The sequence below is a fragment of the Canis aureus genome, chromosome 18, assembly GCF_053574225.1.
Source record: "Canis aureus isolate CA01 chromosome 18, VMU_Caureus_v.1.0, whole genome shotgun sequence".
Classification (NCBI taxonomy): Eukaryota; Metazoa; Chordata; class Mammalia; order Carnivora; family Canidae; genus Canis; species Canis aureus.
In genome coordinates this window covers 55,518,119-55,529,333 of record NC_135628.1, presented here as the reverse complement: position 1 = coordinate 55,529,333, position 11,215 = coordinate 55,518,119, and the positions used below count along the sequence as shown (strand labels likewise).

General features: G+C 57.4%; 1 protein-coding gene across 1 annotated transcript in view; it reads left to right on the top strand.

The window, feature by feature from the left end:
* The first annotated feature begins 866 nt into the window (after window positions 1-866).
* PODXL (podocalyxin like) overlaps window positions 867-11,215 on the top strand; it is a 49,450-nt gene continuing 39,101 nt past the window's right edge. Inside the window, exon 1 of the mRNA XM_077857376.1 lies at window positions 867-1,149. Within this exon, the coding sequence (XP_077713502.1) occupies window positions 1,068-1,149 (82 nt within the window). The 5' untranslated portion in view covers window positions 867-1,067. The remainder of the gene's footprint in view (window positions 1,150-11,215) is intronic.

Genomic DNA, 11,215 nt, shown 5'->3' with positions numbered 1-11,215 from the left:
GAAGCTCTTCTCCCAGCGACTCCGAGAGGCAGGCACGCACTGACCACGTGCTGGGTCTTGAGCGGGTCTCTTAACCTCTCCTTGACTCCTTTCCCCGTCTGCTAAACGAGGCTAAAAATAAGGCTGTTGTGAAGAGTGAAGGGGATACTCCTGGGGAGGCCCTGAGGACACAGACGGGCACGTATCCACCCCGCAGCAAGCCCTATTTTTTAGCCCATCGTGCCCATCTCACAGGGAGGGAACCCGGGCTTGGCGAGATGGAGCGACGACCTGGCCCAGACCGCCCGGCGCACGCCCGGCCGCCGGGACCCGCTCGCGAGCGCCGCTGGGCCGCCCGCAGGTGTGTGGCACCTGCCGCCCGCACACGCGCCTCCCCGCGGGGCGCCCGCACACGCGCTGCGGCCGAGGCCTCCAAGGGCCCTGAGCGCACACGCCAGGCGGGGGCGCCGCGCTCCGGCTTCGGGCTGGTGTCGGGGGACCCCCCGCACCCCCGCGGAGGCGCTGCGGGCCGCACCTGCGCGCCGGGGCGGGAGCGGTCGCCAGGCGGGAGCCCCGGCCCCCCGGCCCCCCGGCCCCCCGGCCCCCGCGCCCCCCGCGCCCCCCGGCCCCCGCCCGCCCCGAGCCCGCGGCCGCCCCGCGCTCCCCCGCGCCCCCGCCCGCCGCCCGCCGCGCTCGGGGCGGAGTTTCCTCCGCGCTCATTGTTCCCGGCCCCGCCCCGCCCCGCCCGGCCCTCGGCGGCCGCCCGCGCTCCTGGGGGAGGGGAGGGGAGGGGAGGGGAGGGGCGGGGGCGGGGGCGGGGGCGGCGCGGACGGGACGGGAGTCGCCGCCGCCGCCGCCGGGCCCAGCCGCGCAGACACCGCCCGCTCGTCCGCCCGCCCGTCCGCCCGCCCGTCCGCCGCCCCAGCCCGGCTCTGCCGCAGCGGCCGCGAGGAGGGGCCGCCGGAGCGCGGCTCGCAGCCCCGGGTCTGCGCCGGCCGCGCGGCACCGCCAGGCCTCCCGCCGCGCCCCCCGCTCCGGCCGCTCGCGCGCGGGCCCGCAGCCACCTGCCCCCGCCGAGCCCAGGCACGATGCGCCCCGCGCCGCCGCCGCCGCTGCTGCTGCTGCTGCTGCTGCTGCTGCCGCCGCCGTCGCTGTCGCTGTCGCACGACGGTGAGTGGTGGCCCCGGCCCGGCCGCACCTCGTGGCGGGACCCGAGCAGCCCCTGCGCGCGCCTCCCGGCCCCGAGCCACCCGCCCCGCGCCCGGCCCGAGAGGCGGCAGGTGCCGGGCCCCGCCGCGGGCCGCCCCGGCTCTCGGCTCGGGTGGAGGCAGGGGGAGGCGCACCGCGGCGGGGCAGCGGCTTTGCGGGCGGAAAGAGCGCGGGCCCGGGGCACCGGCGGCTCCACGCCCGCGCGGCCCCCGGGCCTGACCCCTCGTCCTCCGCGCCGGCGGGGCGGGCCACCGCCCGTGTAGTCGCCGGGTGCCGCGAAACGGCGGGCTGGAAGCCCCCGAGGACGTGCCCTGAGGCAGGGGACGAGCCTCCGGGAGCGGCTCCCGCGGGGCTGTGCTCCGCCTTTGCAGAGCGAGGGTGTTCCGAGCGTTGTGGGCAGTTCAGCTCACCTGAGCCCCTGCTGGGCCAGGGAGGGGGAGTAAGTGGCCCTTCCACAGCCTCAGAGCCCCCTAGCTGAGTTGGATCCCCGTCTCCTATGTCGCACATAGCCGGGAAGGTGAGACACCCCCCCCCCACAGGAAACAAGCTTGGGTGCATCTTAGAAACAACCCGCGTATTTTTTCTAAAGGTGAAACGTTAGCCTTTTAGGGGGGACGAGGGGGTGGCTGCAAACCCAGCCAAGCAGGTGTCCCAAAGCCCCTAAGAACAGCTGGACGGTCAGCCCCAGGAAGGAGGTGCATTTCTTTGTGGCCCACCCAAGCACATGTCTGCAGAGAGAAAGAATGCAGGTGGTGCTCCTACCCCGGGGCCAGGAGGACTTAGGGGACACAGAGGAAAGGGACCCTGCTGCTGGCAGGCGCTGGCATTTGGGGCTGAACGCTTAGGGGCAGGGTAGGATGGAATGTCAGTACAGCCTCTTCCCTGCACTGCATGGAACCCCTGGTGGGAAGGGCCTGGTTCTCAGAGGTCAAGCAGGTGTGAGCACCCTGCAGCTGCTGCCCTCAGTTGCCACCAGGCTGGCCTAAAAGGAAAGGGCACTTTCCGTGGGCAAAAAGTATGTGCTCCCAAAGGGTGTGTTGTGGTGTGAGGAGTGGTCTGAACAGCTCTGAGGATGACCGTGACCTCACATTTGCACGCCCTGTAGGGCTGAGAAGATGCTGGAGGGTGGCCACTCAACCCTGCTCTCAGAGCAGCCAGACTTCAGCGTGGGCCTTGGCATGCACCTTTTTGGAGAGAGCGTCTTAGCAACACCCGGAAGGGAGATGGGCTGTGTTGGCCAGGGTAGGCAAAGACAGGCTAGTTCTCCGTGCGCCAGAGCCTAGAGAGACTGAGCTTGGAGGAGAGCCGGGGGGGCATCTCTGAGAGATGCTCTGGAGCCAACCATGGGAAAAGCTGCAAGCCCAGCTCATTGCTGGCATCAGGGCTGGGACTGCCTTCCCCAGCATCTGGGCACATCCCAGAAACCATGCCTCTTTCAGGAAGCCCTCCTCAATTCTAGCATGGGGCATGGCGCGTGGAGGGAGCTTGATACATGGGAAAAAAATGAACAACAGGGACCAGCACTGCACTCCCACCCAGCAAGTCTCTTGGCCTTTGCAAGCTTCTGGTGCCCAGTCTCTAAATGCTATTGCAGTATGTAACAAAGGGATAAACGGAAGTGTTTGGAAACACGTAAAGCACAAGGGACTATTATGATTATTTGTATACCTTGAGGCAGAAAAGGCTGGAGGGGGCATTGGCTGTGCTAATTTAATACTTTCCTTTAGGGAGTCCGTAAGGACCACCCCATCTCTCTGCCTTTCCGAAGATGTGGCTGCCTGGGCTGCCATCATGGAGGGGTGTAACCCCCCAAACTGGTGGAATCCTGTGATTCAGTTCTTTTTTTTTTTTTTTTTTTTAATTTTTATCTATTTATGATAGCCACACACACAGAGAGAGAGGCAGAGACATAGGCAGAGGGAGAAGCAGGCTCCACGCAGGGAGCCCGACATGGGACTTGATCCCGGGTCTCCAGGATCGCGCCCTGGGCCAAAGGCAGGCGCTAAACTGCTGCGCCACCCAGGGATCCCCCCCTGTGATTCAGTTCTAAACAATAAAGATTACAATGCAAATTTCTCTCTCTCTCTCTTTTTTTTTTTTTTTTTTTTTAAGATTTTATTTATTTATTCATGAGAGACACAGGCAGAGAGTGAAGCAGGCTCTATGCAGGGAGCACAATGTGGGACTCGATCCCGGGACCGTGGGATCACGCCCAGGGCCCAACGCGGCGCTAAACCTCCGAGCCACCCGGGGATCCCACAGTGCAAGTCCCCTTAACAAAGGCACCACCCCGCCCAGGTCCCCTCCGCAGCGTGCCTTTTAATACAGGCCGATCACGCAGCCTCCAGCGTAAGCATTAAACCAGGGGCCCAGCAGCCCATTAGACAGACTTCGTTTCCGTACTTTTAGTTTGATGTTCATTGGGTGGAGCCACACGGCCTCTGAGTTCAGTTTCCTTACCTGTAACACAGAGGAGCAGAGGGCACCTCTGTCTCTCGTTGTGTAACATTTCTGGGGTTTTCTGCCCTGTTAGCTGCCAAAGGACAGGCTGACTTACGCCAGCTGTCTGATCCAGTCATTTCACGGGTGAGTCCTGGGAAGGGAAGGGGGCTGGCCTGCTGGAAGACACTCAGACTTTGGCTCAGAGGGACCCAGGAGACTGTAGACAAAATAGCGAACCTCTTGAGCCTCGGTTTCCTGGTCCATGAAATCGTAAGGAAGTGACCTTGTAGGTTGCTCTGAAGATGGGAGTTACCATATGTAATGAGCTCGACCGTGTGCCGTACTCCTGGGCAAGGCTCAATAAATCCTAGCTATGATGATCAATAAAGCATACGGACTGAGAACTGGATTTCTCCAAGGCCACCGAGCGCCAGCATTCTGCTAATGTTTGCAGGCGGCAGTTGGCGTGTAGTAGCAAAGAGCGAAGCTCGAAGCTCTCGTGCCACAAGGTGAGGGAGAAGGAGGCTTGTGTAAAAGAAGCGGTAAGATGTGGGTAAGGGTGATCTAGGCAAGATGCTGGTAGGAGTGATCTAGGCGAAGCTTCCTGAAGGAGGTGGGGGCTTATGCAGAGATTTTAAGATAAAAAGGGTCAGTGTGGGGGCGCCTGGGTGGCTCAGTCTGTTGAGCATCCAACTCTTGGTTTCAGCTCAGGTCTTGACCTCTGGTGGTGGGTTTGAGCCCAGGATCTGACTCTGTGCTCGGTGGGGAGTCTGCTTGGGATTCTCTTTTTCCTTCTCCCTCTGCCCCTCCCTGCCGTACTCATTCTTTCTCTCTCAAATAAATCTTTTTTAAAAAAAGGTCAGTGTGGGGTGGCAAGACCATTTCATAGGCACCCAGAGGTGAACTTTTAGAGCCCAGAGAGAAAGCTCCATGGGATGAGTTCAGGGAATGGAGGTATTCCTAGCATGGTGCTGCTTGGGCATGCTCTGAGGCAAGAGTGAGCAAGCCATGGGAGTTAGGAGCAGACTGGGCGCAGCTGGCTGGAGAAGAGGAGGGGTATGGGGGGGGGTCACAACACTGGGTGGCAGTTTGGCCAGAGCTTTGGGGTGTAGCCACCCAAGGAGGGGCAGAAGAGGGGGTGTCGTCTGGCAGTCAGCAGGGCACAGAAGTGGGGACAGAGGCAGGGAGGCTGCACCACATCTGCCCTTTCCTCAGGCATCCATGTTTGAAGGGAGAGGAGAGGTGCTGCTGGATGGGGTTTGATACCTCTGCCCTCTGGAAGCTGAGAGAGGAAGGGGCCCCCACCGGATTGGAAATCCTCTGAGCGTGGAAGACTTAGAGATTTAACTCTGTCTTTAGGTATCATCTCTGTTGAGAAACCTTCTAGATGGAAGTAAATTATGTTTGGGCATCTCTTCCAGCGTGCAGGGAGCCCCTCCAGGGCAGGGGCCGCAGCAGTTTCTACCTCCAGGGCTCCACGCAGCAATGGGCATTGAGCCGTTGCTTGACATTTTACCTGCACCACTCAACTGAGGGGAACTGGCCTAGACCCTGGTTTCAGGATTTTAAGTAGGGGAACCCTAGGCCACCTCACCTCCTGGGCAGTGATGCTGGCCAGTGGGCTGGTCCTGCAGCAGCCAGAACAGGTAGGAACACCTGCTGAGGGTCCGGGCTTCGGGGCTGGAGATCCTGGACCAGACTGTCAGTGGCTGCTGGGAGGACAGCTTGGCACTTAGCTCAAGGCCCCTCGCTCCTAAGTTAAATGGGAGGAACCTTCTAGACAGGTTCCTGCACTTCCTGGGGAGAGGGGTCGGGACTTAGATGGTTCTACCCTGGTAAGAGCTTGCTTCTTTTTTTTGTTTGTTTTGTTTTTGTTTTTGTTTTTTTTTTAAGAGCTTGCTTCTTTACATCCTCTATGCAGAGGTGAGGCCTCAGGAGCCCTCTGCAAGTTTGCGGAATGGAAGCTCCATATGAGAGACCGAGAAGGAGCCTCTTCTGTCCATCCGCTGGCCCGTCAGCCCGAGCCCCAGCCCCAGCCCCGGCCCCGGCCTGCCTGAAGACTTCCTCAGACCTAGAGGCCAGGGAGCTCTTTCCTCAGCTCCGGGCTCACTTTTTATTTGCGCTTGAGGGTATGATGCAGGGCAGGGAGCTCAGCTGGCGGCCTTTCCTGTCATGTCCCATTTTCAGGAACACAGGTGAAGTTGCTTGGGTCTCCTTGTCATGGGTCCTGTCCACCTTGTCCACCTTGTGGGGATGTTAGAAGACCAAGGACGGGGCAGGTCTGGGGTTGGGACTCTGGGCCACACGAGCCTCATGATGGTTAGGTGTTCCCTTCCGGAAAGCCTTCAAGAGAATCTCCACGGAGGAGACAGTGCAGGGAGCCTGTTCACATTTGCAAAAGCATTACCGTCAGACCCCTTCAAGGAGGCTGTCCAAAATAGCATCCAGGTGGCAAAAGGTAATTTGCACGGTGCTTCTAAATAACCCAGAAAATCATAGAACACAGAATTCTAGAACTGGGAAGCCTTCTGGAAATCATCTTCTACATCCACTCATTTTGCAGATGAGGGAATGCAGACCAGGGAGTAGGGTCGCCTGCCCAAGTCCTAGTGACTCCTAGTGCCCTGGGAGATGGGTGTATCCAGGTGTGCAGCCACAGAACTGACTGGGCTCCTGTGCTCATTCTCCCCTGGGCACTGGAGAAACTCACTAACACCCTTTTCAGGAAGGGTTTCATGATGGTGACCTCGCTATATTGTGCCTGCACTCTCCCCATCCCTCCACCTTCAGGGGAAGTCGAGGCTTGGAGCTACTTTATTACTTGGAATTAGGCTCTCCACAGGCTCTCCCTACCATGTCACTGTGCTGCCCACCATGTTGGCCACTGTGTACTTGTCTGTCTCCCATTGCCTGTGAGCCCTGGTGGTGATGACATCAGCCAGCCAGATTCTGGAACAAATAAATGAGTGGGTGGCAGTGCTTGTTGGATGTCTGGTGCACAAATTCGGCCTTCCCCGCACCGCCCACCCAAGCCCTTGTACTGGCTCTGGGCTCTGGTCCGACCCTGCACCACTATAATGATGGCCAGCACAGACCCCCCAGCCTTGCTTGGCCACCCGGCCATCCATCCTCCCTCTGTCCCCACCCCTTTCCCTGACAAACCACTACCACCCTCTCTTGCTTTGCAGCCTTATCCCCCACGGGTCAGCCACCTTGGACTTCCCTATGGCCAGGGTGCAGGGTGGCACCCCGTCCGCCAATTGTCATGGCCGGAAGGCTGTGTGCCTCAGCCCAGGGGGAAGAGAATTCTGAGGAATGGCTGACCCAGGCTTGCCAGGCAGCCCCAGGTTGGGATGCTGGGGGCCTTCCCAGAACCAGGCCCCCCTGGAGGCACATGGGCTCACCGGGAGCCCACAGCTGTCTCACCCCTACCTGTCAGCATAGGAGGGACAGTGGGAAAGCCAAGCCTGATGAGGGGACACTTTGGAGGCAACGCAGCCCTTCTTACCTGAAATTCATGGAGCTCTCTCCCAGGGGGCCCCCTGTCTTCATCTGGTCTGATCCCCCTGCTAACTTGCTCTCAACATGCTCACTGGAGCCACAGTCTCCAGCCAGGATAGTATGAGGTTGTCTTGGGATGGCTTTTATCTCACAGATCATTCCAGGGAAAGGAAACTGAGGCACAGCACTGAGCACTTCTAGTAGGTGACTCAACCAGCATTCCTCTCAGATAGCCACATGCCTCACTCCCTCATTTCTGTCAGCTGTCTGCGGGAACGCCACCATCTCAGAGAGGGCTTCTGGGCTGCCTTGTGTAACACAGCCTATCCGCCATACTCTGTATTTTCTGCAGAGCACTCATCCTCCGGGTACATACTCATTTCTTTCTTTGTGCGTCTCTTCCCCCCAGTAAGACTCCAAGTTCCATGAGGGCAGGGTCCCTTGTTGTCCAGTGTTGTAGCCACAAGGCGCCTGGAACAGGACCTGGGATATAGTAGATACTCAGTAATTGTTTGCTGAACGAATGAGTGAATGAATGAGTGGGTCATGGCAGGACTGGTTTAGAACCTAGAGTCCTATCTGCCAGTTCTGTGCTATCCATTTACAAGGCCCTGACCTCGTTCCAGAAGAAGACAGGCAGGTGGCGGGTGGGGTGGCCCCGGGCCTGGAGCGGGTGGGACGGCTGCATGGGCATGAAGGGGAGCAGGACTTCTGGAGGCAGGAGCACCGTGGGACGTGCAGCAGCCTTGTAGCTGCTTCCGGGCCTCCCCCGCCTGGAGGGCCCTTCCATGGAGGTTAGGGCTGCTGGTGCTTAGAACTTGGTTTGGCTGCTCTTAGCCATTAAAAATAGTGGATTGGCCAAGATAGCGATGTTCTCTCTCTCACATGACAGATGTTCATGAGGTAGTGGGGTGGGTTCCGCCGTCTTGAGCATGCCGCCCCATGGTCCATGACGGCTACTGGGGTTCAGCCACCAGGAAAAAGGAACAAGAGGCCTGCAGCTCCTCTTTGGAGGGTGGCTGCCAGAAACCACACACCGCACTACCAGTGACATTTGTTGGACAGAACGTGGTCCTGTGACCACACCTAGCTGCAAGGGAAGCAGGGAAGCAGCCTTTCCTCAGGGAAGACTAATTTTTATTTAGGCACCCACGTGGCTAACCCAGAAATTGGTGGTTCAGTTACAGAGAGGTCGTGGGGTGCCTGGGTGGTTCAGTCGGTTGGGCGTCTGACTCTTGGTTTTGGCTCAGGTCGCGATCTCTCAGGGTCGAGGGATCAACCCCTGTGTGGGGTTCCCCACTCAGCCCGGAGTCTGCTTTCCCCTCTCCCTCCCATTCTTTCTCTCCGCTGGCTCTCCCCCAACTTGTGCACACACATTCTCTCTCTCTTATTCTCTCTCAAATAAATAAAGTCTTTAAAAAAATAAAGAAGTCACAAAGAATAGATGTGAGAAGTCCCTAGTGGGCACTCACCATAGAGTCAAGTCCCTGAAAACCTTGGGTTTGGGGCCCCTGAGTGGCTCAGCAGTTGAGTGCCTACCTTCAGCCCAGGCATGATCCTAGAGTCCCAGGTTTGAGTCCCGCATCGGGCTCCCCGCGTGGAGCCTGCCTCTCCCTCTGGCTGTGTCTCTGCCTCTCTCTCAATCTGTGTCTCTCATGAATAAATAAAATCTTAAAAAAAAAAAAGAAAACTTTGGGTTTCTCTGCAGCTGCACTCACTCCTCATCTTGCCAATCAGATCAACTGCTTCTGCATGAGTGAAACACGACCACTTGTCTTTCATGGCCTAAGGCTTTGCACCCCCCCTCAACTTTGGCTAAGCCAGTTTCAGCTTGTCCCTTGTCATTGTGGCTCTGACCTTCTGGGGTACAGATGCGAGTTTCCTTGTAGCGCCCCAGGGACCTTGCTGCTCCCACTCAGGCCCGTTAGCTCTGAGCTCTGCCAGGGAGCCGAGGTGCCCGAGGGACCACCCATGAGGGACCACCCGTGAGCCGGGCCTCCTCCCGGCTTGGCACTGGGGGGCCTGCTTCCCCTCACTGTCCTCTGAAGGGGAGAGAAGTATTTGAAGCATATCCTCCCCTTTCCTGCTCTTCAGGGCCAAGGGCAGGGCCGAGGGAAGTACGGTCTTAAAAGCTTGGTCCCTGGACACTCAGGAGACTGGAGCTGGAGGCCAGTGGCTGGAGGTGCTCTGGGGGCTGCCTTGGGGACCACCAAGAGGTTGGGGTATACCCAGAGGGGAAAGCCAAGAGTAGGCCAGTATGCGGGAGGAGGGGCTTTGCCTCCCACCCACTTTGTGCAGCTCTGCTCTTCTCCGTCCTGTGTGGTAGTCTCCACAGAATTCCTCTGAGACAAATTCTGCTATCAGAGTGGAGAAAAATGGCAATGTCTTGGCACGGAGCCCCAGGCTTGGAAGTTGGATGCATGGAGTTTAGTCTGAGCTGTGGCACTGGCCAGCCCTGTGGTTTTGTTTTAGGCTTGCTCCCTGCCTCTGTTTCTCTAGCTGTAAACCACATACAGCGCCTTCCTCTACCAGTGAGGGTTAAAGGCAGTCGCACTGGTGGTGGGCCTGACGCCTAGTAAGCATCAGTACTTTGGGGTTTTCTTTCTTTTGTTGGCTTGAGCTCTTGCCCCGTGTGACGTTGATAAATGATGAAAGGGAGTCTATGCCGTAACCTCTCTGGGCCAAGCTTTTGCCCATTTATTCGCTGTCCCACAGCGGGGTCACTCTGGATGAGGGCCCCAGTCCTGGGCTGTTGTAGACCACGCTCCCAGATGAGAGATGAGAGTGGGCTTAGCCAGGAAGGGGCTGCAGTGGCCAGCACCCCCCCATTCCTGGTTCCTACCTGGTGCTTCTCGCTCCACTTCTGGGGGCACCACCTGTCACTTCAGGCTGCAAATTAAGGCTTTCCGGAAGCCACCAGTCCCTGATCCTGGCAGCCCCCAAGCTTCTGCCCATCACACTGGGAAGTGGAATGTCACATCCTACCACTCTTTCTGCCTAGATCAATACTCCTGTGGCTGCTCTTGCTCTGCTGCGCCCCCACCCCCACCCCGTGTAGGCTGCAGACCTGAGTATCACGCTCTAAAGAGCTTCCTTCCTCCTCCTCCCACCCTCCCTGACTCCAGTACCAAATTCATGGAGCCGCCATCCAAGTCAGGCAACAAAGCATGATGGCAGCCTTTATAGCATCTCTACATTTTTCCTTCTTCTGGGAGGTTGTGATCCTGCCCTAGATATAAACCAGGGAGCCAAGTATCTCTTCCCAAAGATGAGAAGTGAGAGGAAGATGGAAACTACTCAGAGAGCTGCATTTGGCTTTCTGCACAATAATCCTGGGAGGGGGGAAAAAAAAATTGCTCGCTGCCTCAGTTTACCCTTGTGGTAAAACAGGGCTAACACCCTATTTTTTTGGTTTGGTTTGGTTTTTTAACCTTTTCTCAGGGGGGTGGGGGCTGCTGCAGCATGGAGGCTTGAATACGAGGCTTGAACTCATGACCCTAAGACCAAGACCCAGCTGAGATCAAGGGTTGGGATGCTTGACCAACTGAGCCACCCAGGCGCCCTTTATTTTTTACTTTTATTTTTTTTTTAAGATTTTATTTATTTAAAAAAAAAAAGATTTTATTTATTTATTCATAGAGACAGAGAGAGAGAGAGAGAGAGAGAGGCAGAGACACAGGCAGAGGGAGGAGCAGGCTCCATGCAGAGAGCCTGACCTGGGACTCATCCAGGGTCTCCAGGATCATGCCCTGGGCTGTAGGCGGTGCTAAACCGCTGTGCTACCGGGGCTGCCCTATTTTTTTACTTTTATAACTTGGTAAAATAAGCTGTGTCTCAAACTGTGCATAAAGAAGATGCCACTGGTCCTCAAGATATTAACAGGTATGCTCTCAGGACATGTCTGTTAAACGAATAGGAAGTTTTTCATGAACAAGAGAGAAGCATGATCCAAAAAGTTTGGAAAAGCATGCCGACTCTTCCCCTTCTTGGGAAGTCAGGGCATGTTATGATCTTACATGCCCCCAGATCTTTGTTTTTAAGAAGAAAAATAGATTTGATTTGATTTATTTATTATTTTTTAAAG